General features: G+C 38.8%; 1 protein-coding gene across 1 annotated transcript in view; it reads left to right on the forward strand.

The window, feature by feature from the left end:
* The first annotated feature begins 2719 nt into the window (after positions 1 to 2719).
* The window catches only part of TRAPPC10 (trafficking protein particle complex subunit 10), a 44031-nt gene continuing 19514 nt past the window's right edge, over positions 2720 to 27236 (forward strand). Inside the window, exons 1-11 of the mRNA XM_068425100.1 lie at positions 2720 to 2903; positions 12319 to 12400; positions 13117 to 13252; positions 14341 to 14537; positions 16238 to 16433; positions 17555 to 17666; positions 18707 to 18954; positions 21247 to 21393; positions 22468 to 22582; positions 23758 to 23834; positions 26526 to 26617. Of these exons, the coding sequence (XP_068281201.1) occupies positions 2813 to 2903; positions 12319 to 12400; positions 13117 to 13252; positions 14341 to 14537; positions 16238 to 16433; positions 17555 to 17666; positions 18707 to 18954; positions 21247 to 21393; positions 22468 to 22582; positions 23758 to 23834; positions 26526 to 26617 (1493 nt within the window). The 5' untranslated portion in view covers positions 2720 to 2812. The remainder of the gene's footprint in view (positions 2904 to 12318; positions 12401 to 13116; positions 13253 to 14340; positions 14538 to 16237; positions 16434 to 17554; positions 17667 to 18706; positions 18955 to 21246; positions 21394 to 22467; positions 22583 to 23757; positions 23835 to 26525; positions 26618 to 27236) is intronic.

Consider the following 27236-nt stretch of genomic DNA (forward strand, 5'->3'; position numbering starts at 1 on the left):
GCTTTCCTAGTTGCCTCCCTACATCCTCTGACAACAGACTTATATTCCTCCCAAGTGGCCAGCCCCTCCTTCCACGATCTGTACACCCTCTTCTTCCACTTGAGTTTGCCCAGCAGTTCCCTGTTTAACCATGCAGGTCTCCTGGTACCCTTCCTTGACTTCCTACCTGTTGGGATGCTCTGATCTTGAGCTCGGAAGAAGCAGTCCTTGAATGCTAACCAACTATCTTGGGCCCCCTTACCTTCTAGTACCCTGTCCCATGGGATTTCCCCTAGCAATTGCTTGAAAAGGCCAAAGTTGGCCCTCCTGAAGTTCAGGGTTGCGATTCTGCTAGCTATTCTGTTCCTGCCACATGAGATCCTGAACTCTACCATCTCATGGTCACTACAACCAAGGCTGCCCTCAACCTTCACCTCTTCAACCAGACCCTCCTTGTTAGTGAGGATAAGATCCAGCAGCGCTCCTCTCCTAGTTGGCTCATCCACCATTTGCATCAGAAAGTTATCATCAGTGCACTGGAGGAACCTCCTGGACTGGGGATGGCTGGCTGAGTAGGCCTCCCAGCAAATATCAGGGTAGTTGAAATCCCCCACGACAACCAGGCCCTGTAATTGCGAGACTGCTCTCAGCTGCCTGTAGAAGGCCTCATCACCCTCCTCATCCTGATCCGGTGGCCTGTAATAGACACCCACAACAGTATCACCCCTGCCAGCCTGCCCCTTAATTCGCACCCACAAACTCTCAACTCGCTCCTGATCCGCCCCTGGACAGAACTCAATACATTCTAGCTGCTCACTCACATAAAGAGCAACTCCACCAACTCTCCTTAGCGGCCTGTCTTTCCTGAACAAGACATAGCCATCCATGACCACATTCCAGTCATGCGAGGCGTCCCACCAAGTCTCTGTAATGGCCACTAGATCATAGCCCCTCGACCGAACACGGATTTCCAACTCCTCCTGTTTATTCCCCATGCTGCGTGCATTGGTGTACAGGCATTTCAGGGAGCGAGCTGAGCACACCGATTTCACCCCAGGGGGATGGGGGGCCTCCTGGTCTACCTCAACACTAGAGCGTTGCCCCAGTGGTGCAAGCCCAGCTACTACCCATCCCCCTTCGAATCTAGTTTAAAGCTCTCCGAATGAGCCCTGCTAATTCCTGTCCCAGAACCCTTTTGCCCCTACGACATAAACCTTTCCCATGTATCACTGTCACGCCTGTTGTCTTATAAAACCAGCCATTATCAAAGAACCCAAAGCCCTGCCTGTAGCACCAGTCTCGTAGCCAGGCGTTAAGAGAGAGAATCCTACTATTCCATCCCACATCATCACCTGAAAATGGAAGGAGGGAGGAGAGTTTTGCCAGTTTTGCACTTGCATCTCATTCACCTCCACAGACTCACCTGCCCATGCTATGATGTGCTCTTTTCTGTGTGAGCACAGAGCCCTTTGAGCTCACACTCCATACACCCAACTCCTTGCCCTTTCTTCTTCATGGTTTCCATGCTCCAAGAATGCAACTAGTGAATTATAAGGCCAGCCATCTGTTGCCTGATTCGCTATGATCTGTAAAGCACATCTTCAAGATGGCCTGCAATAAAACTGCTTAAAGTATTTGAGATCAGCGGAAAATATGATCCCTAATGCACTTACTCCCATTGAACTAGCTAAGCCATAGGCTCCAAGAGACATGGGAAGGGCTTAGCCTCTGAAGCACAAAGCATGTGGCACCGAGTCCTGTCAGTATGTTCCTTTTCTTTTCCCTGCCTGGGCAGAAAAGAAGAAACATTAGCTCTCCATGCTGCCACAGGGGATTATTCGAAGGTAGCAAGCAGAGGCTGAAATCCATTTGTGAAAACTGGCAACGCATCTTCCACACAAACTCCTGCTTCTTCTAAGCCCAGAGCAACCATCTCCACCACCACCACCACCACCACCTCTTCACCCTCGGGTGCAGAGACAGTCCCACCACTGCACAGCCGGGCAGGCCCCTCTCCCTGCCTCCCATCTAGCGGGCTCACAGGCCTCGGGCCGCTGCCCACGAAGCCCACCAGAGCCTTACGGAACTCCTGGAACAAATTTTTAAAAAGATTCACGTCGTTCACACCGGGTGTCGGCGAACAGGGCCTCCCCCGGCCCAGCCCGGCCGCGGGGGTCAGGGCAGGCAGGCCGGGGACGGCCAGGTCACGCTCCCTCCGGCCACCTGTAGCTTCGGGCACCGCAGGCCGGCCCTAACGATTCCCTCCGCGAAGGGCTGCCCCAAGCCCGGGGCGCACCGGCGGCACAGAGGGGAGCCCAGCCGCCCCTCAACCCGGCCGGACCCCGCTCCCCCGCAGGCAGCGACCGCCCGCCCCTCAACCCGGCCGGACCCCGCTCCCCCGCAGGCAGCGACCGCCCGCCCCTCACCCGCTGCAGGGCGGGGGTGGGTGTTCACGCCGTCCACTCTGCGCATGCACACTCCACCACCCCGGCCCCGGCGCGCCCCGGCCCCGCGCTTCCCCTTTATTTCCCCATTGTTCCGGGTTAACCCCTGTGCGGCCGCGCTGGGCCCGGGCGGCGTCGCCCCTCACCGGCGGGCCGCGGCGCTCCCCGGAAGCGGTAATGCTCAGCCGGTGATCCAGGAAGCGGATGAGCTCGCCCGCCTTCCCCTCCGGAGCGCCGCTGCGGGGAAGGGGGTGGGGGGAAGGCGGGGGGGGGGCGTCAGCAGGCCCTCAGGCGGAGCGGCCTGTCCCAGCCCCCCGGCGGGGGGGAGCGGCGGCGTTTCCATGGCGCCGGGCGGGCGGGGGAGCCGGGGCTGAGGACCCCGCCCGCTCATGGACCCCGCCGCGGCGGCGGCCGCCGAGGAGGAGGGCAGGGAGAAGCCCCCGGTGATCTACACCATGGAGAACAAGCCCATCGTCACCTGTGAGTGCGCCGCGCGCCCCGAGACGGGCGTTAACGGTCGCTGCTGGGTGAGGGAGGGCGGGGTAGCAATGGCCGTCCGAAGCGGTGCGGGGGGCCCTGGCCGGTGCCCTCCTCCGGGCTCGGGTGAAGGGCGGCCCGGGGCGGGGTCCGGCGGTGGTGCCGGCGGCGGGCGGACCCGCGGCGCTGGAGCCCGGGGGCTGTGCGGGGCGCGGAGAGGGCGGGAGGGGGCAAGGCGGGGAGCGGCCGGTTCGGAGGGGCGGCCCCGCGGAGGTGCCGGGCTGCCCGCGGCTCTGGGTGCCGGCGCTTGGGGCTGAGGGACCCAGCACCTGCAAGGGGCTGCGGTGGCGGGTGCTGCCTCTTTGCTGGTGTCCCCACTTTTAACGGCAGTGGACAAACTTGGGTTTGTTTCTGTGTGTTTCGGGGCTGTAGTAAATAACAACAACTAATGTCATGCTTACAGGTGCTTAGGGGAAGAGATTCAAATACGACAATAAACCTTAAACCTCAAACTTCTTGCCAGCGAGCTTTGTGTAGTTTTGCTCTGGGTAAGAGAAGTCAGAAGTAAGACATCCTCTGTGGTGAGGGCAGATTCCCACTGATGGATTCCCACTGACATTATAGTTTAATCTTTAACTACTTGCTTTGGCTGTATCTCTGAGACAGTTTATTTAACAAACTGGATCGCGTGGTGCCAGCGATGAATTAGTTCTTTCAGGTGTCAGAGGCAGACAGCTGGGACCTGGTCCTGATGTAAAACGTGAGCTCCTATGCTCTTACAGGTATAGAGGGTTGCACACAAAGTTCACTTAAAACAAGTACGTGAACTGCATCTATAATGCTGTTAATTAAAACGGTGAATGAGATCAGCATAGAGAATTCTGCTGCTTTTTTTTTTTTTTCAACAAAAGGTAGCCAGTGGCTGTTTGTTCTTAGTCAGGAGTCTCTCTGTTGATGACATAACCAACTACACATTTGCACTTTATCAGTAAAACACTGGGAATGCTTTATGTGTGTGTGAAATAGAAACTAGTTCACAGGTGTGTGTTATTACAGAGTAACCATCTGTTGATGATTAAGGCCTTAGACTGATACTAGTATTTAGAAAAAATATCCAACTTCATAACTATATAATTATGCAACTCTGTGTATATATATATTTTCTTCAAACTATTTTATAAATGTGCTTTTTTCTTTCTTAAACTTGTTTTTTTGGATGTAGTTCATAAACTGAAGTCAGTGCTATCTGTATTGAATCTTCTGCACTCGCCTACTTCAAGACTTTTGAAATCTATTTCACTTCAGGTTTAAAGTCAGAAAAATGTACATATTGGAAACATCTAAAGGATATCGTTGCCCTCCTTGTTGGTGTTATGCGATTGTTCCGGCTGTGATGGATTGTTGTTTAGATTTGCTGGCTTTCAGAACTGGAGAGTCTGCGTGTGTGTGGAGGGAAGGGGTGGGGAGCGTGGTGTTGTGTGTCAGTCCTTACTGTTCCTGTATGATTTTTAGTAAGTAACATATCTTTCAGTCTGTTGAAGTACATACAGTTTTACCTCGGGCTCTCTTTTTTGTTGGTAAATGCAGAAAAGAACTCTGGCCTCTTTGTGCATGGAAATTTTCAAAATTCCAAACATTAAGTTTAATCAGATTTCAGTCAAGCCCAATTATCTGATATCGAAAACAATATTAATTTCATATAGTGAGTGAGTGTACTTTATGGTTGCAAAATGTTTTGGACTTATCACCATACAGTATGGTAGCAGCATACTTACAAATGAGATATTAGGTGAACGTTATGTATCATTTGTATGCCTTGCTCCTGGACTAAAGGAATCATTTCTGGGGCTGTGAACAAGCATGACAGTAGTATCTTTACTGGTATGGACTAGAATGGCTTGGTCTGAGACAACCTAATTCAGAAAATAAGGCTAATTGAGCAAAAGTGGTCAGAGATGACCTCTCTGGTGAATGTAGTAAGGGTGACTTGCTACCATTTTTAAACAAAACCAGTTGCTTTTAATGGGGAATGTGTTTTGCTTTTGCTGTTTTAGTTTCCTTTTTTTTTCTCTGTCAGGAGAAGTGGAGTACTTAGTGGAGACTAATATTTGAAACAAATGCATTCAACAAAAATAACTGACTTGAAGGAAAGCTCTTCTAAGCATTATATTGCCAGTGATTTACGAGGAGGTGAAGCCTGGTCTTCCAGGAGAAGAATTGTTGGCTCGGTATTGGTTTGTTGGAAAACGCATTCAAAGCCACGATATTAGAAGCTGTTCAACAAATACAGTTTTTGTTTTGTTTTGTGGTTCTGATTTCAGGCAGTAGGAGTTGTCTGGGATAACTGCCCCACCTAGCAGGTGCACGTGAGGGGAAAACAGACCTGCAAGGGGAGGGCTGGTTTTTGATTACGTGAAGGTTAAGTGAGGTTGTATCTCAGAACATAAGTATTTCCACTTGCTACAAGATTTAGATTAATCTCTTGTCAGGTAAACATTTGTATCATGAAATACTTCTGTTAACACTTAGGCTTTATTCTTAATAAGGGAGAACTGAAGAGAGAGTTTTGTTTGGAATGAAACTTATTTTCAACACTGTGCATACCAGAGATGTTTTGCAAACAAATGTTTTTATGTGCTTGTATATTTGATGCCAATTGTAAATGCAGTTTTTGTCACTACTCTTTTCTTGTCAGTACTGTAACTTAATAATTTTGTCCTCAGGATTTGTGTGTAGATGCATTAGCCTTGCATTTATGGTATTTGTATTACTGTTAAAAACGTTGTAGTTTTAATAGAGTTTAGATTGATAGAATTCGGCTAGGCAAACCGTCTAACCAAAAACTTCTAAAGACATTTTCTCTAGGCAAACAGACAACCATACTTTGTAAGTGGTGGAAAAAGTATGTTCACGGAAAGATGCTGTTCCTTTATGTTTTTTGTCCCTTTTCTCAAGATGGCAACATCCTGTTTAGTATTAAATCATTCTTGTCAGTTAGGACTGAGCGCCCTGATGACTCCTTTCCAAATTAGTTTGAATCACATTTTTATACAGTTGGTCTTACTAGATTGTAAATCCACTGGGGAGTTTCCGTGTCCAACTGTGGTTATGCTCGCTCTGGCATATTACCTTGCAAACTCTCGATTCAAGTTTGTAGCAATTTATCTTCATTGCTACCAGACCTTGTATGTTTACAAAGCACTTTGAGTCAGCTTCTAGCTTTCTTACTACTGTAGAAGTATTATTTTTGGCATCACTAATTGCTTTTTATTTGAAGAGGTGAGTTGAGTGTTTGCATCGGACATCTTGAACTTGGGTAGTTTCTTTGCAGTATTGACTTGACATAATCTTTAAAACAATGCAGATTACTTTCCTAGGAAACCTAAACAATGTTGCTTCCTTCTCATGAATCCTATTTGAAACTTCAATTTGAGAAAGTCTTTGGAACTTTAATCTAATGCTCTTGCACATATATATCAACCAAGTGTTCTGATGAAAGAACTCGTCCTTATGTAGCTGATTTGCACTTAAATTACTAGCTCTGTCTAACCATATGAAGAGGAAGCTGAAGACTGAAGATAATCCTGCTAAATGAAGTAATTAATAGTTTTTTCAGTGCTTTCCTACCAAGCTGTTCTTTTGTAGTTATCTTCATGCAGTTGTTGTAGTATCTGTTTCTATATTGTGTGTGTGCACGTTTGTTCTCACTGTCAATACTCTGTCTTGGTACAATGAACTTTATGCATAATCTTTGGAGAGAAAAGGATGCATTGCTTTCATGTGGTCCACGTTCAGAATGTGTTGTGATACAGCAAGAGCAAAACCATCAGCAAAATCATTGTAGGCCCGAGAATGGAAAACGTTTGCAAATATCTACAAGAGCAGCATAAACAGAAAAGGTTAATAAAAGTAAAGGGAGGATGGGAAGAATTTTACATCTTTTTGGAGTGAAAATAAATGCTTGCAGTAAAGAATATTGTTTTGGGACTGGAACAGCTTGATTCTGAAGTTCTTCTGTTACTAGTAGGTAGACGTAATAAAAATCGTGCCAACAAGAAGTGGCATGTAGCCCAAGTGATTAGAATGATTTGCTGCTAGGGAGACCGTTTAAACAACTATATCCTATAAATGCATTTTCCCTGTTCTCAAACAGGACACCTGTCTGCATTGTAAGTCATCACTATCATGTAGTTGATACAGTATTATTCTGTACTTAAATACCTGATTATATATGTCATGAGAAGCAGCAGCTTATTCTTGTTAGTGTTAACCCCTATTTTACAGAATTAGTAGTGCAGCGGTAAGTAAAGATGTAAAGTTTTACTAAAAGGATTTTCTTCTGCAGGCTCTGGTGAATCAGCTAAGATTTTTATATAGCAATTAAACTGCATTGTGTTTTGATTTTTAGACCTCTTTTGAACATGAACCTGGGTTGAGGGGGAGGAGGACCTTTAAAAGAAACAAATACAAAAAACCCACCAGCCTTCTAAAACTTCAGATGGATCCACTTATAAAAGGCTAGTGAATTATGAAAAAAGATTCACAGCAGAACTTTTTACCAGTGGAAAAATAAGTGGGATCAGAAGGGTTAGCTATGACTGATATTTGGGCATAAAAACTAAACAAAACCACACCAAAGTGTAGTCTTGGCACTGAGCTCTGTTAAAGGTATTTGAAGCCTTTTATCTCAGTTGACTGGGTTTGTCATTGGTATCAAAGAAAAATGTTTGTATGCTTCAGTCATCTGACCTCAGGAGTTTTTGTTTTACACTGCCCATGTAGTTAGTGGGTTGGGATAATTTCCTCTAGAGGAAAAAAATTAATTGTGGGATATTCAGGTACTGCAGTGACAAAGCTGGTGAGCATCTAAGAAATAGGGAAAGTGTTAGGAAAAAAAATAGATTCTTGGGGATCTTGGTGTTTTTTAGGCAGGCATCAAACTAAAAAATGTCAATATTATGGTTCTTTTGTGTCAGACAGCTGCCACAAAGAGTGCATGTTCCTCCTGGGAGTCCTGGTAAGGTGGTTGTTCTGGTTCTCATATCATTCCTGTACAGATTTGCAGCAGAACAAGTGTCCTAGGCAGGGGCAGAGGGAAGGGAGGATGGCTGCGTTGACTTGATCTACCAAAATGTCAGGGAGAAAGACAAGGAGGAAAGAATGGAGGAAAAGAAAATATGAGACCAATAGCATAAAATTTTTAAAATGAGTAGTTTGGACATTCACGTGGTCTTCTGGAGCTGTATTGACTAGGATACTCAGTCACCTTTGCATTATGTTATCACCCAAACAAAGGGCGTTTTGGCCTCAGGTGCCCATTTCGGTTCTCAGCTAACACAACTTTCAGAATTTTTCCCCACGATTAGATTTATGGTTATGAACTGCTATACAGAGATACAGCCTGTCCTTGAGCAAAAGATATAGACATTCTTTACTTGGTTTACATAATGAGTTTTTATAGACAGGTTCACAGCCAAGACTTACTTGAATAAGTTTTGTTCCTGTTTTGCCTGACGTGGCCATCTTAACATTTTTAGATGTCGAGGCTTTGAAGGTCGTAGAAATATTTTTAACTTATGCTGTCTGATTTGGTGTTTGATTTAGGCTTATCGTAAAACCCTTTTAAGGTCCTGCTGCTTTATTTGCATTTGATTTCTGGACAGATACTTGTTTGTCTTAATTTGTTTGTGAAGTGTTTAGATAAGTGGCAAAGGGTGTGCCTTCTGGACTTTGTAATGTGGAAAGAAAGGAAATGTGCTTTCTTCTTCCCTTTCTCCAGAAGTGTTTTTTTAATGTATGTCATTTGAACATTACTGTTTTCTATTATTTTGTTAGTTAAAATAAATGTTACCACTTCACATCCAGAATCACCCTATCCTTGGAGTGGCATCACTTAAAGAATTACTGTGTTTTTTCTGTATTTGGTGTGTGTGTTGACATCCAGATAGGGAGCAGATTAATTCAGACATACATGGTATAAAAGCTGAGATAGGTGCTCCAGAGGCTATGGATTAACTTTTTTTTTTTTTCCTAAAAAATAACTAAATCAAGTATTAAAGTAAAACAATCAAAAAGATTTATTAAATTTATAATATAAATTAGAGAATTTGTAGAATATATTTAAAATAGTAAAGAAAAGTATAAATTTGAAATATTATAAATCTAATAAATCTAATTAGATTAATATTATTCATAAAATAATTGTATTAGACAAACCATACAATAAAACACAAGATGTGCACTTCTTGTGTTTTCAGTGATAAAGGATGACTCTTTAATGTTATTCCCTAGTTATCATCTCTGTTGGATATTTAGGTCTTATTTAACTGTGTCGATTCTAAAAGAAGAAAACCCTTCTCTAGAAAGCTGCTTGGTTTTAGTCATGATAGGATTCCAGAATTACTTTTCTTTCCCATTTACGCACATCCTTCCTTCTCCTTTTCAGCTGTATCTGATCATCCTTCACACTTTGGCTAGGAGCAGCTTTCCTCCATTACTGAGGATCCTTTGAATGAGGGCTTAGTGTTGAGACCCATCCACTGAAATTAATTTGCAGTGATACAGCTGTGGTTAGGTATCTGGCCACATTAGTCTGTCTGTGTGGGGTTTTTTTGCTTTTTCTTTTTTTTTTTTTTTTTTTTTAAAAAGAACCACGAAACAAAACCCCCCAAAACAACCAACCATCCAAAAGAACCACCATCACCACCACCACCACCACCCCAAAAAAAACACTACAACAAAATCTTTGAAGCAATTCTCAGACTTCTGTGCAGACTTTTGGGATTTTCTGTAAGTTTGAATTCCAGGGTTATTTGTGGTTTTGGAATGTTTCATTCAAAATTCACAGCATTCAGTCAGATACAAGGAAAAATTCCTGTAGTGGTTTGGTTTCCTATTAATTTATTTATTTTAAATATTTTGGAAAGTAAATCATGGATGCAGCAACTCCTAATGGTTCAGAGCCATATATACAGAAGAGAATGAGATGTCTGGCATGCTTAAGGTCTCTTGAGTCATAGGACTCTTGCACACCACCACTCCAAAACTAGAGTGATCTTTCAGGGTTTTTTTGTTCTGTTCTTTGGGAAGGTTGTGCTCTTACTGTCTACTTACTGTGAGGTGCTCCTCTCCCTCCCCGCAGTCCAGTAGCAAGCAGTTAACAATTTAATATGCACCTTGCCAGTCTTATGGTCCTTACAAGTACTTACTACTAACTAGTCTTCATGTTTGTTCTGTGTCAGTGCTGTGCTAGTGTTGCTTGCTGATAACTTCATTTTTAGTGTTCTTGACTTGGGCAGCTCAAACATGCTGATTGCAGTGGATGCAGGGTCTAGTTGAGTAGAACCTGAAATGTTATAGCCCTTTAGGTGTTTGTAATATGTGGTAGCAGTGTCTGATCTGTGTTCAAAAGATAGCCAATGTTGTTTTGCATTGAAGGTCTGTTCTCCCTTTTCTTCTAATCCTACAGGATAATCTTGCCCTGATCATAAAACACATTCTTATGTGTATTTTATACGCCCTTAAAACCAATGCAGGAGGAAAAATTGACTGGTTTTAGAGCAAATATACCTTTCTTAAGCTGATAATGTGATGTGGTTGTCTGGAATAGCAGGGTGCTTGAATGTTATCATTTAGTAGTTCCTCTGTATTCTGGAATAATTTTTTTTTACTCAAGAGGCTGAATTCTGAGTTTTTTGTGGCATACATGGGATTTCTAGGTGCAGTACAGAAAGAGCACTTTGTTATGCTCCAGAGGTAAACTACATGATTCATTCTTTCAGTCAGGCTTCAGGCTTCATGGGCTATCATTTTGCTGTGGTCATCATGCTGTTGCTAAATCACTAAGCTGTGTTTCACTTTCTGTGGGCAGTAATGAGTTGCAAATCAATAGACTGTTCTCCATGGCTTAGCTCATAGAGATGTTGTAACTTAGTATGAGACAGCATTAACAGCATGACTAGCTTTGGTATTCATTTTAGACATTTGTTTAAAGTCTTAAATAAGATTTTGTGTGGTACACTTAGTTCAGACAGAGCAGGATGAAGGTGCAGGGTCAAGAATAAAGTGCTTTCTGGAGACTAAGGCTAAAGCGCTAATAGTAGAGTGGGTTTTCTTGTTTGTATTTTGTTTTTTAACTATTCTAGGAAGTTGTATCACTGAATAATAGCTATTGTGGTCAGACATCAGAAGAGCAATTTTGTTTGTTCTGGCATTTAATCAGACTTTTAAAATTTCATTTTTCTTTTTTTTTTTTTTTAATTGTGTGGTGATAGAATTATGCTAGTGGCCGGTGATCAAAACAGTATATATGAGAGAATTGGGAAAAGGCGAGTGGACTAGAAAAGGGTTCCCAGGATAATCTAAAGCATGCTAAACTGCTGTGGAGGTAATTTGTGGCTGCATGCCAGGAGATGAGATTGCATGGTGGGAGGGAGAAGAAAGGATGTCAGGTACTTCTCCAGCCTTAGCTCCTTGTTCTACAGGAAGGTAAGAAGAAGATCTTTCTTTTCAGGCTGGGCTGTACAATAGCAGATGATTGTAAAAAGGAAACAGGTGGAAAACTACTAGGAAATAGCAGAATTGCGTATATACCTGTTAAAATCTTAATTGGAAAATGTGTTTCTTCAACTCAAGAGATCCTGGTGAAGTGGGGGGGGCAAGAGTAGAGTCTCTGTGGGAGGAAATAAAGGATTTTTTTAGAATTAAATTACAGTCTCTGGTAGAGGAGAATGCAGCCAGCCAAAGATGAGGAAGTACAGGGAAGGGAGCAATAGCTGTGATTATTCAGGACAACATGCAGATGAGAGATTTAATAAGTGATACCGTTAAACTAATATGGGCCAGCTCATTCTCCCAGATTTAGAGAGTGCACATGACATAACAGGTTTTAGAACTATAATCAAATGCAGTGTCAAATATATTTTTGACCTTATTCTCTTCTCATTTGGATGTATCTGTTTCCAGACGTCAAATACCGTGTCTTCTGTTTAAGTATCATGAAAGACTAAGTGGGCATTATGCATTGGCTAGAATGGTCGACTGGTCAGTTTGGATTCAAACTGACTAAATACCTTGTTCCAGAGTTTACCATCTATTTGCTCAAAGATGCTGATAACCATGAGATGTTGGAAGAACTTAGTTTAAGCCTGTCTTTTCCTTGTCATGTCCTCCCTGTACCCAAAGGAATAGAACTTAAGAATTGATATTCATAGGCTACTGATAATACTTTTTTTTTTTTTTTTTTTTGTATGGTGGACCCTACATTTGTTCCATCTTGTCTGTAAGTATTTACTCCAACGGTGTTCCATTTAATGCAGTTGTTCAAAGCCCAAGTGATTGAAGCCTAACCACAGATATAGTTTATTAATCTCTTTCTATAATTTGCACATGATAATAGATTAATGCCTTTCACTTTCAGGTGCTGGAGATCAGAATTTATTTACTTCCTTATATCCTACACTTTCTCAGCAGCTTCCTAGAGAACCCATGGAATGGAGGAGGTAAACTTATATTTTATTCTGTGATACTATTTCAGTGTGTGTGTTTAGACTTGAGAAAGTGTGGATTTGTTGTGCTCTGAGCAGCTCATACTGTAAATTGAGTTGAATATAGCAACTGACTTGAGGAAAGGAGAACTCGGATAATCAAGGTAAATGTTGAGCACTTCAGGATGATCATTTTCACACTTCAGATGTGTTGAACTTCACCTAAAGAAAAATGACAGTAATGCTGTGTTTCTCTTTTTGGTTTTGTGCTTTGTGGGTTTGTCTTGGTGTGTGCTTTGAGGTGCTTTGGCAGCCATGTTCTGAAAGTGACATGCTTTCTTCTTAATGAGAATATAGGTGGAACTTATGTGCAATTAGATGTACTTTCCTGCAAAAACTTTGGTATGGCACGCTGTTTTCTGATTGGGAAAAAATATTTTGGGAATTTTCTTACTTAGAATTTTTTACTTTTAGAAGTCCTAGAGATACAGAAAATCTTTTAATGAAAGCTGAAAAGCTTCTAGCTCTTGTTCTTGCAAAAAGGAGCATCTATTTCATTTCAAGGGATACCAAATTTTAGTTAAGTGTATACTAACTGCAGTAAGTGTAGTTTGTGAGTTGCCAATACCAGAGTATTTCAGTTTACTCCTCTTCCCCAAAATACATGTTCATTTTTTTTGTATTCTGCCATGTATGCCTTGTCCACTAATTTAATTTTTTAAACTTTGTAGGTCTTATGGCCGTGCTCCGAAGATGATTCATCTAGAATCTAACTTTGTTCAGTTTAAAGAGGAGCTACTACCCAAAGAGGGGAATAAGGCCCTTTTGACTTTTCCCTTTCTTCATATTTATTGGACAGAATGTTGTGTAAGTATTAGGAAAACATCATGAAAAACTGAGTACTCAGATTTAAAAATGAAATTATTTTTACTTTCTGCTTGTGCTGTCTGGTATTTTTCATTTGCTTTCCGTGCTTATTTGAACAATTAAGTCTGCGTTGCATAAGCATGCATACCCAGTATATTGGAAATGAAACAGTCAGCTCGAGTACTTTTTTACCATGAGCAGTATTTCTTTGCAATGTTGCTTGACGCTAAGACGACAGGCTTTTGAATAACCTATTTTCAGTACTTTGTCACGAAAAAACCCAAGATCTAACAGTGTTACTGCAGTAGCACAGCACGCTTGCTTTCCAATACAGAAATGTGGCCAGATTATTTCAGTTATGATCTATCTAGTCAATGTTAGTTCTTAACATATATATTTTTTCTTTAGTTTATCTTCCATATGTGTCAGGTATTAATACATGTCAGCAGTCTAAACTGGGCAAAATTTGGAATGTCTTAATCCTGTTTATCTGCAGTTCACTGCTTTTTGGTTGGCCTCTGTTGTGAATTAATTGTCCAGTTGATGGACAAAGGTGACATCTGATCTGTGACCAATCAAAAAGTATCCAACAGCCTTAAGAGTTGTCTGAATTGATCTGTTTAAAACCATCCCAGAAGCCAAAAAAGTGCCAGACTTCTGTGGTTTTTGATTTTTATGAAAAAGCCTTAAGTTTTAAGGTTTGAGCAGTGTCAGAAGGCACAGATGTCACACTTCTGTTACTATGTGAGAATAAAACAGTTCGGCTTTGTAAATTCAAGCATGTTTTTGTTGTAAAGTTCAAGAATGTGTAAAATAAGAGTTTAAATTATGTTTAAAAATATTAATTTCAGTAATCTAAAGAATGATAATATACCAAATACTAAGATATAGTTATGTTAACCAAATACTAGAAAAAAATTAAAAGACCAAAACCTTGCTGTACTTTGCCTCATTTGATTTCTTTTAGTAAATGAACTTATTGTCACTAAGAGATGCCTTTCTGTTTGTCTTCTGTTGGAACAAAGTTTACCTTTTGAAATTGTTCCAAATGTCTGTTTGATTTGGTGATTCACCACTTCTCATCCCAGGACACAGAAGTGTACAAGACTGCAGTCAAGGATGACATCACCAAGTGGCAGAATGTTCTCAAAGCTCACAACTCGGTGGACTGGCTAATTGTGGTAGTTGAGAGTGATGCCAAGAAAAAGAACAAAACAAATATCCTTCCCCGAACCTCTATAGTAGATAAAATAAGAAATGACTTCTGTAACAAACAAAGTGACAGGTAAGCATTCTTTTACTCGCAGACATTTTAACCTTTGACTAGTGTGCTGATTTAAAAACTCAGCTCCCTATGTGACAGGTTTCTTGCTCATCTAAGGACTTTCCTTGATGTCCAGCATTCAATCTGATGGTACCATAAGATCTATGCTTTGAAGAAGACTGACACAAGCAATAAAGGGAGAAGTTTATTTTCAGTTCTTCCTGGATTCACAGTGGCTTTGAAATGTGTTTCAAACAGCTTTCAAGTATCTCCTCCTGGCTGAGAGAGATTTAAGGGGAACAGCGTGGTAATAATTAGTTTTTAGAACTTCAGGGGTTGGTTTTTTTTTGCTTAGGTGCTTGCAAAAATGTTACCAGAACCACAGGTAGTGGGAGTGAGGTGAGAGGGGAATAGAAAGCCAATAGGGCTTATTTCTTACCATTGTACTTTCTGCCTTTCACTTAATCACCTTTCCGCTATGAGATTATTGACTTAAAGCCGGTTTCTTCAGATGTTTTTATTCTAAGGAAAATAATAATGAATATCTGAAACAGTTTTTGCTTTCATTAAAGTCAACAAATTACACAAATCTTATTTTGAAACCACCTTTATTAAATACTGTGTTCCTTATTCTGAAATATTGTACTGAATCTATTATATATTACATTTTTTTTCTTTTAACCTTAAGAATTAACTTTAAATGGGAGATTTTCCTTCTAAGAGTGAGTGACAGGATAAACATTTGAAGTTGAAAAGGGTAGATGGAAGCACTCACTGTACTTTGGTGTGAGCTGACAGTGACTGGCAGATCAGCATGTTATAACACACCGTATGTTGACAGCACTTTCTTTGTACCTAGACAGTGTTTGGTATTTTACAGGATTACTTGGGCAAATCGTTTGAACAACACTTATTCAGTTCGCTTTTGGTTTCTAACTGATTGATTGGCTTGGTTTAATCATTTTGCTGTAGGGTGAGATGACTTTTCTGATCAGAAATTATGTTTTACTTGGATGAGAGATTTTCCTGCCTATAGAGATATCAGTAGTTTTGGAATGTTACTAAATTGTGATAGAAAAACTGAGGAAAGAAAATGCTCTAAAAAAAGGCTGATTTATTTGTGAATTAATGGCATTTTCTGAGAAAAGCAAAGGAATTTTTAGCACATAGGATATGCAAAATCAAATTGAGATACTGTAAGAATATATTACGGAGGATTATTTTAAGTGACTTAAGAAAGGCTGACTATATGTGATCTAATGGATCTTGATTTGTATCTTGCGTAATCCTTGCCAGGAGTAACTATAATTGCCGTTCTGCTGATTGTATTGCAAAGCAGACTTTTTTTCTTGGATAGCTAGAGCATTGCTTATGTTTAAGTAATTGGAATAATGTATCCATTATTTGCTTCAAAAAAAGTAAAGCTTTATAGTACTCATTTTGTGGAAAACCACATAACTCTTCTTTGTAAACAGACTTGAACATACATGAAAAGTTTTAAAAAAGCCACCAAAACCCAACCAAACAAAAAAACCCCAAAACCCCAACATACCCCACTAAACAAACAAACATACATAACCTTGTTTTGTTCCTCTGATTAGTGTTGAATGAAAAACTAAATTTTGTTCACTCTGAATCAGTCAGGCACAGTATTCAACTGTGCATTTATGTGTGAATTTTATGTTTACCTCCGAAAATTATTTCCATCAATCTCTTTACAGATGTGTGGTACTTTCTGACCCTTTGAAAGACTCTTCCCGTTCTCAGGAATCTTGGAATGCCTTCCTGACCAAACTCAGGACATTACTTCTCATGTCTTTTACCAAAAACTTAGGCAAGTTTGAAGATGACATGAGAACTTTGAGAGAGAAAAGGACTGAGCCAGGGTGGAGCTTCTGCGAGTATTTCATGGTCCAGGTAAGACACTCTTTTTACTGAAGAAAGTCCTTGAGTTCTAGTTTTAATAATGGCTTTTTTTGTTGTAGCTGGCTTGCTGGTACTTTTAATGTTCTGCTCATTCTTTGAGGGTTGGGTCAGGAAATATGAAGCTTGGTATGAAAGCAGCATTTGTAGATCTTGTTTGTAGCAGGTTTGTGTTACATTGTGTTACATTGTAATACACACTATTACAGAAGCAGAATCTTTTCAGGCTTGTCAACATTTTACCAACTCAACTGAAGCAAACAAATTGCATCTATAAAGTGTTTTAGTAGTTGCTGTTGAATTTTGGGTAAATGTCCCAGTACTGTGCCTGTGCAAAGACACTCAAACTTGTAATTAGTATTTAACATGAATGTTGCTGTGCTTTCTTTTAGATTATTACCAGTATGTATGGAGAAGATTTTTGGAGAAATTTCTATTTTGAAGTAATCCATATAGAGAATGCCTTGAATTTTATTTTTTTTTTTAATATTTCTAAATATGCCTTTATTTGAGCTGGTATAGAGAAAAATGAGAAACTCTTGTTCAATAGAATTAAAGGTCATGATTCCTTTGGAATTTTCTGGTCCCTGTACAGTTCTCCACACCAATTCCACCTCATCTTCATGTCTCCTTTGGCTTCATGTGCTACCTCTTGCATATGATATGTCTAATTCTTAGACTTTTTCTACTTACCGCTTTGGCTCTCTTCTCTGTGTACAACTGAACCCTTATTGATACTGCAGTTGATGCCTTCACAGTGTAAAGCGAGGGGAAAAAATTATTACTATTATGGGAGATGAGTCTTCAGCTTTTTTTTTTTTTTTTAAACATGAACTTTTAATAGATGTATGAATAATATCTTAGTGAATCAGGATTTGAATACACAACAGAATTTACTGGCATAGCTGTATGACTTAATCTTCCGTTGTGAACCTCCCTGTGTTAGGAAGAAATGGTGCATCTGCTACAAGGGCAAGTTTTCCTATGTGTGTGAATATTGGAAGGGGAAGAATGTTGGAAAAAGTAGTTCCTGGACCTCTGTGTGGATGAGGGTCCTAATACCAGACATTATTAATACCAGTAATGTGCTCCTTGTATTGCTTGTGTGTCAAAAGGAAGAACTGGCCTTTGTCTTTGAGATGCTGCAGCAATTTGAGGATGCGCTAGTGCAGTATGATGAACTGGATGCCTTGTTTTCTCAATACGTTGTCAACTTTGGGGCTGGTGGTAAGTGTCTTTAAAGTGTTAAATAAATGTAAAGTGTAATTTCTTCACTATGTTTCTGCTAAAACAACCCAGTGCTTTTGGTACCATATGTGTGCATGGGAGAAAAAGATAGTACATTGCAGTGAAGATGTGTTAGGCAGTTTGTGCTCTTTTTTTATGCTGTATGCAAACTCAAGAGTACATCAGTTATATTCTATTAAAATATTGTTTTTCATCTCTGAGGCTTAGAAGTAATTTTTAATGAAAACCTGCATTTTGCTTTTATTCAATGATTGTTACAAATGGAGCCCTGAAACTCTGTAATAACTTAAGCATCGATCTGGCTGGGACACAGTTGCTGTTTTCACAGCTCACTGCTAAGTTATTCAATAAAGAGCTTCCTGGAAAAATGCATTCAGTTTTGCCTCAAATTACATGAGATGTTTGGTAATCACTAAAAACCTGAACAGAAATATGTGCTTAATCTGCCCTACAGCAGATTTAACTTTCTCTTCAAGAAAAATTACTGTGCAAGAAGTATCAGATAACTTTAAACTGTTTTAATGAGCTAAAGCATATCTTGTTATGGAAGAGCCTCAATCGGATATGTGTTATGAATCTGGTAAAAAATATAGTGCAGGAATAATTGCAGTGAAAAATTTGTCCTGACTGAACCTGATGCTGTACCTGAAAGTGGGGGTACATCTGTCAATGATGGCTGAGTAAGAAATACTTAAGTAGATAAAGCTTGTTTATTTTGAACTTCAGGTAGGCTTAATTGCTGAGAAACGTTACAAACTGATTGCCACTATACTAATAACAAATATGCAATTAAGACAAAATGCCCATGGGGTTTAAATGTTCTGAATTTCAGAACATCGACTTAGCTGTGGAAGTTCTGCGGTTTTTTTTTGTTTGTTTTTAAGGTTAAGACATTAAGTCATTTATCCATATGATAAACTTTAGAAAGAATGAGCCAGCTCACAACCTCTGGAGAGAGGAGGAAGAGGCTTTGATAGAAAGCAGTGATTGATTCTCGGTTATTAACTTCATTTACTTAGATGGTGCAAACTGGCTGACATTTTTTTGCCAGCCAGTGAGGAGCTGGAATGGTTTAATTCTGCGAAAACCAATAGACATGGAGAAGAGAGAGCTAATTCAGAATCAAGAAGCTACTCTACTGGACTTGCGTAGTTACCTGTTTTCTCGCCAGTGCACGTTGTTAATCTTCCTGCAGAGGCCATGGGAGGTTTCCCAGCGAGCATTGGAGCTTCTTCACAACTGTGTGCAAGAACTCAAGCTATTAGAAGTGAGTCAGTGTAATATATTCCATTATGTGAATGATTTTATCCAATGATGATCTAACAAGATTTTTGAAGTTTAGATGTCGGTGACCAGAATACAGTAAGCACTGGCTGTGAGTTGTCAAAATGATGCTGTAATAACAGATTGTAACAGTGCTATAGTTGAATGTTTCATCATGAAGATGTCTTTGGAAAGAAATTTGGAGACATCACATCCCAAACCCAAACCTGTATTTAGTTAAAGTATTCTAGTCTTCACCTGGAAAGTTAACTTCTTAAGCTGGGAGGTAATTTATCTGCTTCTTTCCTGGATTTATTACCAGTTTCTTGAACTATAATTCCCATCATTTAAATCTATAACAGTGTTATATTGAAGAAAATAAGGCAGAGTGGTTAATACGCTGATATGCAGGCTAGTAGTCTGTAGCAAAAAGCAGTTTTGAACTAGAAATGGTATCTACAGTAGGGCTTCTTACTGCCATGCAAGTTGGATGCTGCTTTGATCGACTTTTATTGTTCATTCTTTGTGATTCCTTTTGGGGCCCAGTAATGCTCTTCTGTCTTATGCATATATCTCTGGCTATCTCATCCAATGACAGAAGAAAGAGATAGAAAGAAGTGACAGCGCTCAAAGCTTTTTTTGTCATGTTGCATACCTCCATGCTTTACCCCTCTTCCCTCCATACTTTAGTTTCTGCTGGTGTTTTTTAATCCTCTAAAGAGGCTTTATCAGGGATGTTGTATGCTGATCATCCTCCATGTATAACCACAGATGTCTATAAATTGAAATACATCTCTAAGAACAGTGTAGTGTGCATGAGAATGTTTCTGGATTTCACCTTGTGACTCATTCAGGTCCTTAATCCTGTGGGTGTCTGGTTCTCTGTTAGTTTTATCTGTGCTATTATAACAGTAGCTGCTAACTTTTGCCTGTCTGACATTGTGGTAGTAAGTTGCATAAGTTCCATCTGTTCATCTGCATTTAAAAACAAAAGCTACTTCAGATGCATTGCAGACACTTGTGTGTGTTCTAAAACTAACATGTAATTCCCATATATGGTATGTTTTGTGTGTGTGTTTTGTTGTTTTTTTCTTTCTGAAATAAAATACATCCAGCTTTCTAAATCTCTGAAGGTTCTTCCTGCAGTTCCTCTTTTGCTCTACTCCAAGTCTGTCCCGTGCCCCCAGTGTTTGGGGCTCTTCTCTGCACTGTTTCTCATTTCTGCTGTTTCTGTCTTGATGTGTTGATCCAAACTGAATGCAGGTGTTCAGGCTGTGAGACAGTAACACTTATTTGTGCATACCCTGTAGTTATCCGTGTTGTGATCATTTTTCTTAATACAGGCAAACCTCTTAATGTGGCTTGACATCTAGATGCATAGCAGAAATCTAAACTACTCTATTCTTAGGATTTTTATCTTCCTGAAAATTCTTTCAGAATTCAGATCTTTTTTTTTTTATCAAATGCATTGTGCTTGCATGATGAACTTTCCTATCACATTAGTTAATTACCTAGTTTATTATGGGTTTCAAGACTTTCATAGTCTTTCTGAAAGGAATATTGTTGCATTGTTAATGAACAGGATTTTGAGACACCATTATTGTGATCATATTCCAGATCTTTAGTTATGGCCATCTTTATCTTGATTCTTGAAATATTCTAGTATCAAACTCTCCTGTCTTTCTCTATCATGTCCTGACTCTAGTGATCCTTTCTTGGTCTTTTTTTTTTTTTCTTTTTTTTTCCATTTCTGTGTGTGGGGTTTTTTTGTTTATTTGTTTGTTTGTTATCTCCATTCTTTAATTAGTTGTTCATGACAGATGTCTTATCCTTTGATTAACAAAGTTATTGTTGTGAAGGAAACTTAGATTAATTTTCTTTTTTTCAGGTTTTTTAATTTCAGTCTCGGTTAGATCTGATGTCTTCTTAGGAAAGTAGTAGTATATTTACAGAAATTTTTCCTAACTCCGCTTTCCTTAGGCTTAGTTTCCAAATTTTTTGGAATTTTTCCAAGTAGTAGTACCTATTAGTCCTCTTTTCCTTCTCTTTCATCTTGGTGAATATATCAAATCTAGTTAATATAATTAACTGTTTAGGTGCTTAGCTTCCTTGTTTCATGAACTAATACATATAAATTATTCATGAGGTAGTGAGAGTTGGCCTGTTTTTTGTGTATTCTTAGAGTAAGCTTTTCCAAGAGGCTCTACTACATTGTATCAAGTAAAGTATTTTGCTGAAGTATTTTCTCATCCGACCAATGTTTATTTCCCAGTTAATTTTATCTGTTCATCTTCAGGTCTCTGTTCCTCCTGGAGCTTTGGATTGTTGGGTATTTTTGAGTTGTTTGGAAGTCTTACAAAGAATAGAAGGCTGCTGTGATAGGGCTCAAATAGATGCAAATGTTTCCCACACAGTTGGCTTATGGAGCTATGCCACTGAGAAGGTGAGCAAATGATGTGTTGCAGTTGTGGTATTACAGTTTTGAAGTAAACCATTTGTTTCTGTGGAACAGATTTTTGCACTTTTTATTGTGGAATTTAACATGGGGTTCTGTATATTGTCTTGAGTCTAGCCTAGATGAGACATCCAGATTTATATCCACTTCTGACACTCTTAGATGAGGCCTGGGAATAACTAGGGTGTGTTCACCTCTTTGTCTCCTCCTCGCCACTAGTTTGATAATGACTGGCTAGTTAAACTCCAGAACAAACTCAGCCCGTGTCAAATGAGAGAACGAGCATGAATTTCAGTTACAGCAGGAGAAGCTGCCTAGATTTGGATGTATGTACCATTATAAATGGAGATTATAGCAATCTGTTTACGTAGTTCATTATTTCTTCAGTATGTTAGTGTGGTAGTAATAGGCCCCTAACTTCATTAAAGGTGTTACCCTTGGTGGCTTGTGGACAAGGCAAATAAGTAATAATTTGCAATTTTTCAGTTATCACCCCTTACCATAAAGTAAAAGTTGTAAAGTGGCCTTTTCAGTTTAGTTACGCTAATCATCTTTTTTTTTTCAATAAGGTTTTCACCTGAATACAGTACTTTGGGTGAATTTGCAAGCTTGTCTAATCAGTATACTGGAGACTGCCTGCATTTCTTGATTATATGGTTTTCAAAAATACAGACACAGTTATTAGAAATTATCTTTGGTGATAACTGCCAAACATCTCAAGCTTTGCCTGTGTTTATGTGGAAAGCCAGAAGGATTTATTCTGATTAGGTGTTATGCACGTAGGGACATGTGAGTATATGCGTGTGTTCTAATGTTATTTGAGTCAATAACTTACGTGCAATTTAATTCTTAATAAAATTAATTTCTACCGTGAGAATAACAGTTACTTTTGAAAGGTTCTCTACTTTCTTCCCATGAAGCAACTTTAATACAGATCTTACAAGCAGTATAATATGACAGCAGTGGAAATGTTTTGTATTGCAGGAATGATGTAAGAGAATAAAAGGAGTTTTATCATGATTTTGTAGCCTATTGAAAACAAGCATCTGGTTTCTGTTATAGTTAAAATCTCTGGGTTATCTTTGTGGACTTGTATCAGAGAAGGGACCCAATTCAGAAGACCTTAACAGAACTGTCGATCTGTTAGCAGGGTTGGGAGCAGAACGCCCTGAAACAGGTATTACCAGGAATGTACGCATTCTTTCTAATAACTGACATTGTCTTAAATACATAGCATATAAGTACATCAGTAATAATGATTTCCATGTATCCCTACACATATATAAACATTGACAGAACTCTGTTGTCTCTTACAAGTTCTTCTAATGTGTCTAGTGTTTTAAATTACCAATGCATCTCCTTACTGTTGCAAGTATAAGTTTTTCCATTAATACTTCATTTGTCAGCATTTAGGGAAATAGTCTTGAACAGTACTGGTTTTGAATAAAGTTTTTAATACTTTCAGACAAATATTAAAAATAAAATTGTTTGAAAAAGAAATGGAGCATCCTTGATCTGATGCAAAGAGAGAACCTGCAACTGGAGCTACAAAGTGATTTGAGTTGAAGTGATGATTATTTGGCTGAACAGTCAAGTGTATTTACTCCCTGTGGCCACTCGCAAAGATATTTCTGAAGGGAAGAAGCTTTCAGATATTAAATATGCTAGAACAATTAGTATCTTTGAAGCATTAGCTGACAGGCTTACGCTTCACTTGCTCTTGCAGGTATAAGACTGTATGATTCTTAATTCAGTGCTATGGTGCCTGTTGTATTTATTTAAAATGGGGGCTTTTTTTTCTTCTAGAAATATTGACACATATTTGGTTTGGCAAAGACTTTTAAATTGGGCAAGCTACTTCAGAAAAAACTTGGTCTTGCTAACCATTTTCCTTCGAAGTACATTGTTTAAAGTAGTAAAATGTCTTTAAATTACAGTATACTTCTGTCATGCTGATTTATAAATCCAGCAGTGGGGAGTTGTAAGAATATTACTCTTGGCACAATATGGTATTTAAGTACAATTGTGTGTGTTTCTAGGTTGAATAAATGTAATGAAATACTGTATGGGGAAGTTAGTACAGTTACTATATTCCTGCTTGCCTTTACCCTGCTACCCATCACTCACATGTGCATGCACACACAGAGAGTTGTGAAACAGCCTTTCTTGAGCTTGTTTTAGAGCCTGGGGAAGAAACTCATGATCTGTCTCTAAATGTAGTGACATTTCCCACATAAAATTAGTTTTACGTTTTCTCTCCACTTTCTACTGAAGGAAAAAGGGTGTGTGTATGTGTTATTAAAATAGGAATGTATTTGTAAGTGACACCTCTTGTTCTGCTTTTTACTAAAGCCAATGCATCACAGAGCCCTTATAAGAAACTTAAAGAGGCCTTATCATCTGTAGAAGCTTTTGAAAAACACTATTTAGTAAGTATGAGTTTTGGTTATTTATATTAGTTTTGCGTGTTTACATTATAGATTGAATGCGGCCAAAATTTTCAAGCCTGAGAAGATAACATTGAGAATGTAAATCCGTATTTCTGTATTTTGGTGTCAAAGGTTATAGCTTACACACTGAACACAAGAAGACTGATTTGTTTTACAAGTGGAACCCTGTATGGGCCCCAAGTTTCAAATATTTGAATTAACTTTAATATTTACAGTTACAAGTTGGAGGTTATTATCTGTAAGTATGTATATTTAGTTATTAAAAAAGCCAGTGTTATGGCTATCATAGTCTGCTATCCTGAATTCAGAATTAATTGAGTCTTCCCCAAAAGAACATTGATGTGTGAATTCAGCTTCCTTTTGAATGGTTTAGACTTGCATCTTGCAATGGGTGTTACACCGTTTTAAGTTATACTGTTGAATTTTTTTATATGAACTGTGGAACATCTGTGGATAATAGGGTTGGAGCTGGCATAGATTGAAACATTAGAATTCTCATTGTGCTTTAATATGTATGTTTATTTCCTGACAGCTCCCTTATTGAGAAGCCGTTGTAATGATCTTCTGGGTTTTTTTATATAAGATTGTTAAATAAAATAAAAACACCCTGACTGTCACAAGAGTGTGTTTGGTTCTTGGGTGTGGATTTTTTTTTTCCCTTAAATAACTTTCCTCTGAAATTTCTTATATTTGCAGTACTGCCGTTAAACTTTTCTCGGGAAAAGTTGGAGGAAAACTGAGCATTTTTTTTTTTTTTTAATCTGAAAACTAGGCGGTACTTAATTTTACAAAGTTTTATTGAAAGAAAGAGTCTCAAAAGATTTTGTCTGAAGGTACTAGGATTCATTTTTATACTTCATTTCTTTATAAGGCTAGTTGGATAGCTGGACCAATTAAAATCTTCAGAATTTCTAGCTGCTCTTACATATTCAGTTCCAACTTGCACCCGAAGATCTCTGCTAAATTCAGCAGTGTCTTCCTAAATTTAAGAAACTAAGTGGGATCTGCAGAGTTTGCAATGAAAGAATTGCCATTCCTATTTGTATTTCTGACTGCACTTTTAAGCAACAGAAATTCAGATATCAGATATGCTATAAAAGATTGTTTTCTATGTAGTTGTCGCATAAATATATACAATTTATGTATACCCATATTTTATCCATGTATTCAGTGGAGAAGAACATAGAATTAGTTAAAATTTCCAGACACAGCTAAGATAATTTATTTGCATTTAAAATTTTAATGAGTCTGGAAAGTAAAATACAGCTTTTCAGACATGTTGAAAGCAAGAAGTGATGAGCTCTTATTACCAGAAAAGGCTTTGTTCTTGTTCAATGGCTAGTCTCATGCAACAACTTCAGAATCTTTTGTAAGACTGTCAAGTCTACAAGCATGTTGGCTTGTACCTTAATTTTGGGGGATACATAGCTTTTCATTTGCACGCGTAGCTGGTGTTTAAGACCTCTCTGGTTATACTGATCTGTTAAGGAGTGATCACTTAGTTTATTGTAGGCTATTGTTTGAGTTATTAAATGAAAGAAGTTATTTTTCTAGGCTCTCCATAAGCAACATCAAAAATGGGCTTTGGGAGCTCATTTTAGGTCATTTTCCTGTCCCATAGGAATAGATGCTTTCTGACAGATACTCTGCAAAATATTTAGGCAGACGGAAGCTCTTCAGCAATTTGTTTTGAAAGATAGAGTAGTTCTTAACACACTAAGTGAAGGAGCATGAGCTTCTGTGGAAGGTTACTGACAGTCAGAAGAGGCTGCGGGTTTGTAAATATGATGTGAAATGTTTTTATGTATCTGGCCAGAAATTATTATTATACTTGAGAAAAAAAGTTTGCTGGTGGTATGCAGTGTGTGTTGTAACTGCTAATTTTGTGAGAAAGATTTGATGCTGTTATTACAAGCTTAGGGCAAGGTAAGGAAGCTGACATGTAGACAGTGTGGCTGCATTGGAAATTAAACTTAAAGATGACTGAGAAACTTCAATTTGGGATTGCATAGCTTCAAGCAAAATTCCTTTAAGGCACACTTGCGCAAATACTTATTCTGATTGTAACTTAGCATTTTGCGTTTTATTGTATGTTTACATACTGCAGACTTTTATATACTTAATGGTATTATGTGCAGCTTTAGTGAAAGAATGATGTTCCACGTCCTGTATGTAGTTGATTTGTTTTTGAAATATTAGTTGTGAGTCTTTGGGGCAAACTCTAATATTGTTCTAAATATGTTATGCTGTGGTGTACCCTGAAATGATACACTACATAATCCTGCAATGATAGTCCAATGGGATATAGTCACTGAGAATAGGTGCTTTGAAAAAAAGCATGAGGATTCAAGTGTAAAGTAGTTCTTGAAACTGCATCTCGTCTGTTATTTTTGAGTGGTTTTGAGTTGCCTCATCTACTTTTTAATAGGCTTTTTTCTTCTGTTATTTGTAACACAGATATGGGATAATGACCAACTGTAGAAACAGTGAAGATGACCTGTTACAAACTGCTCTATATTGTGTGCTGGGGGCAAGGAGAAATCTAAGAAGTGACTCATTCTGGCCATTTTGTTGTAGTAACTTAGTTATTGGCTATGAGTTTGCGTGAAATACCATATAGCTACTAAAAATATCTATAAAGCTTATAATACTTTCTTTTCTTTTAAACAGGATCTGTCCCATGCCACCATTGAAATGTACACGAATATTGGAAGAATTCGCTCAGCTAAGCTTGTGGGAAAGGACTTGGCAGAGTTTTATATGTAAATGCATGTTTAAAATGTTTTAAATACATTAGCTTTTAAAAGTTGGAATATAATCCTTGAGGAAAATACTCTGTATTTAAAAAGGAATTTTAAAAACTATTTTTTAAAAATGTAAACATACCCTAAGTTTCAGGCTGTATTTCAGCAAAACAAAGAACACCACCAGCAATCTCTTTATATCAAACCCTAATTCTCATCTCATGATTTAGTACTCTTACCTTTAACTGTCCTGTGTTCTTCAGCTTGATCCTTTCTTCTCTAGGGAGAAAAGGACAATGGGCTGTGGGGAGGAAAGACAGTGCTTTGCATTTACTATAGCCTGTTTTGTAACATGGTTTCTGACTTGTTTCACAGTTTATAGTTATCTTAACTATATATACTTATATATATATACACCTGTTCTTTGGAGAGTAATCAGTTTCATATTTGGGGTTATGATTGCAAAATGTTTGTTTCTCCCATTGTGAACATTACAGTGATTTTTTTTTTTTTATTCCTAATTTCCAAATATATTTTTTGTGTTTATCCCTGCTGGTAAATTCCACTAAAGGAAATCCTGCATTGCTTTTCTGTTTCATTTTATTTTTCTCATTTAGTATAACTTGGGAGTTCTGAG

Source organism: Nyctibius grandis, chromosome 2, assembly GCF_013368605.1.
Source record: "Nyctibius grandis isolate bNycGra1 chromosome 2, bNycGra1.pri, whole genome shotgun sequence".
NCBI classification, from domain to species: domain Eukaryota; kingdom Metazoa; phylum Chordata; class Aves; order Nyctibiiformes; family Nyctibiidae; genus Nyctibius; species Nyctibius grandis.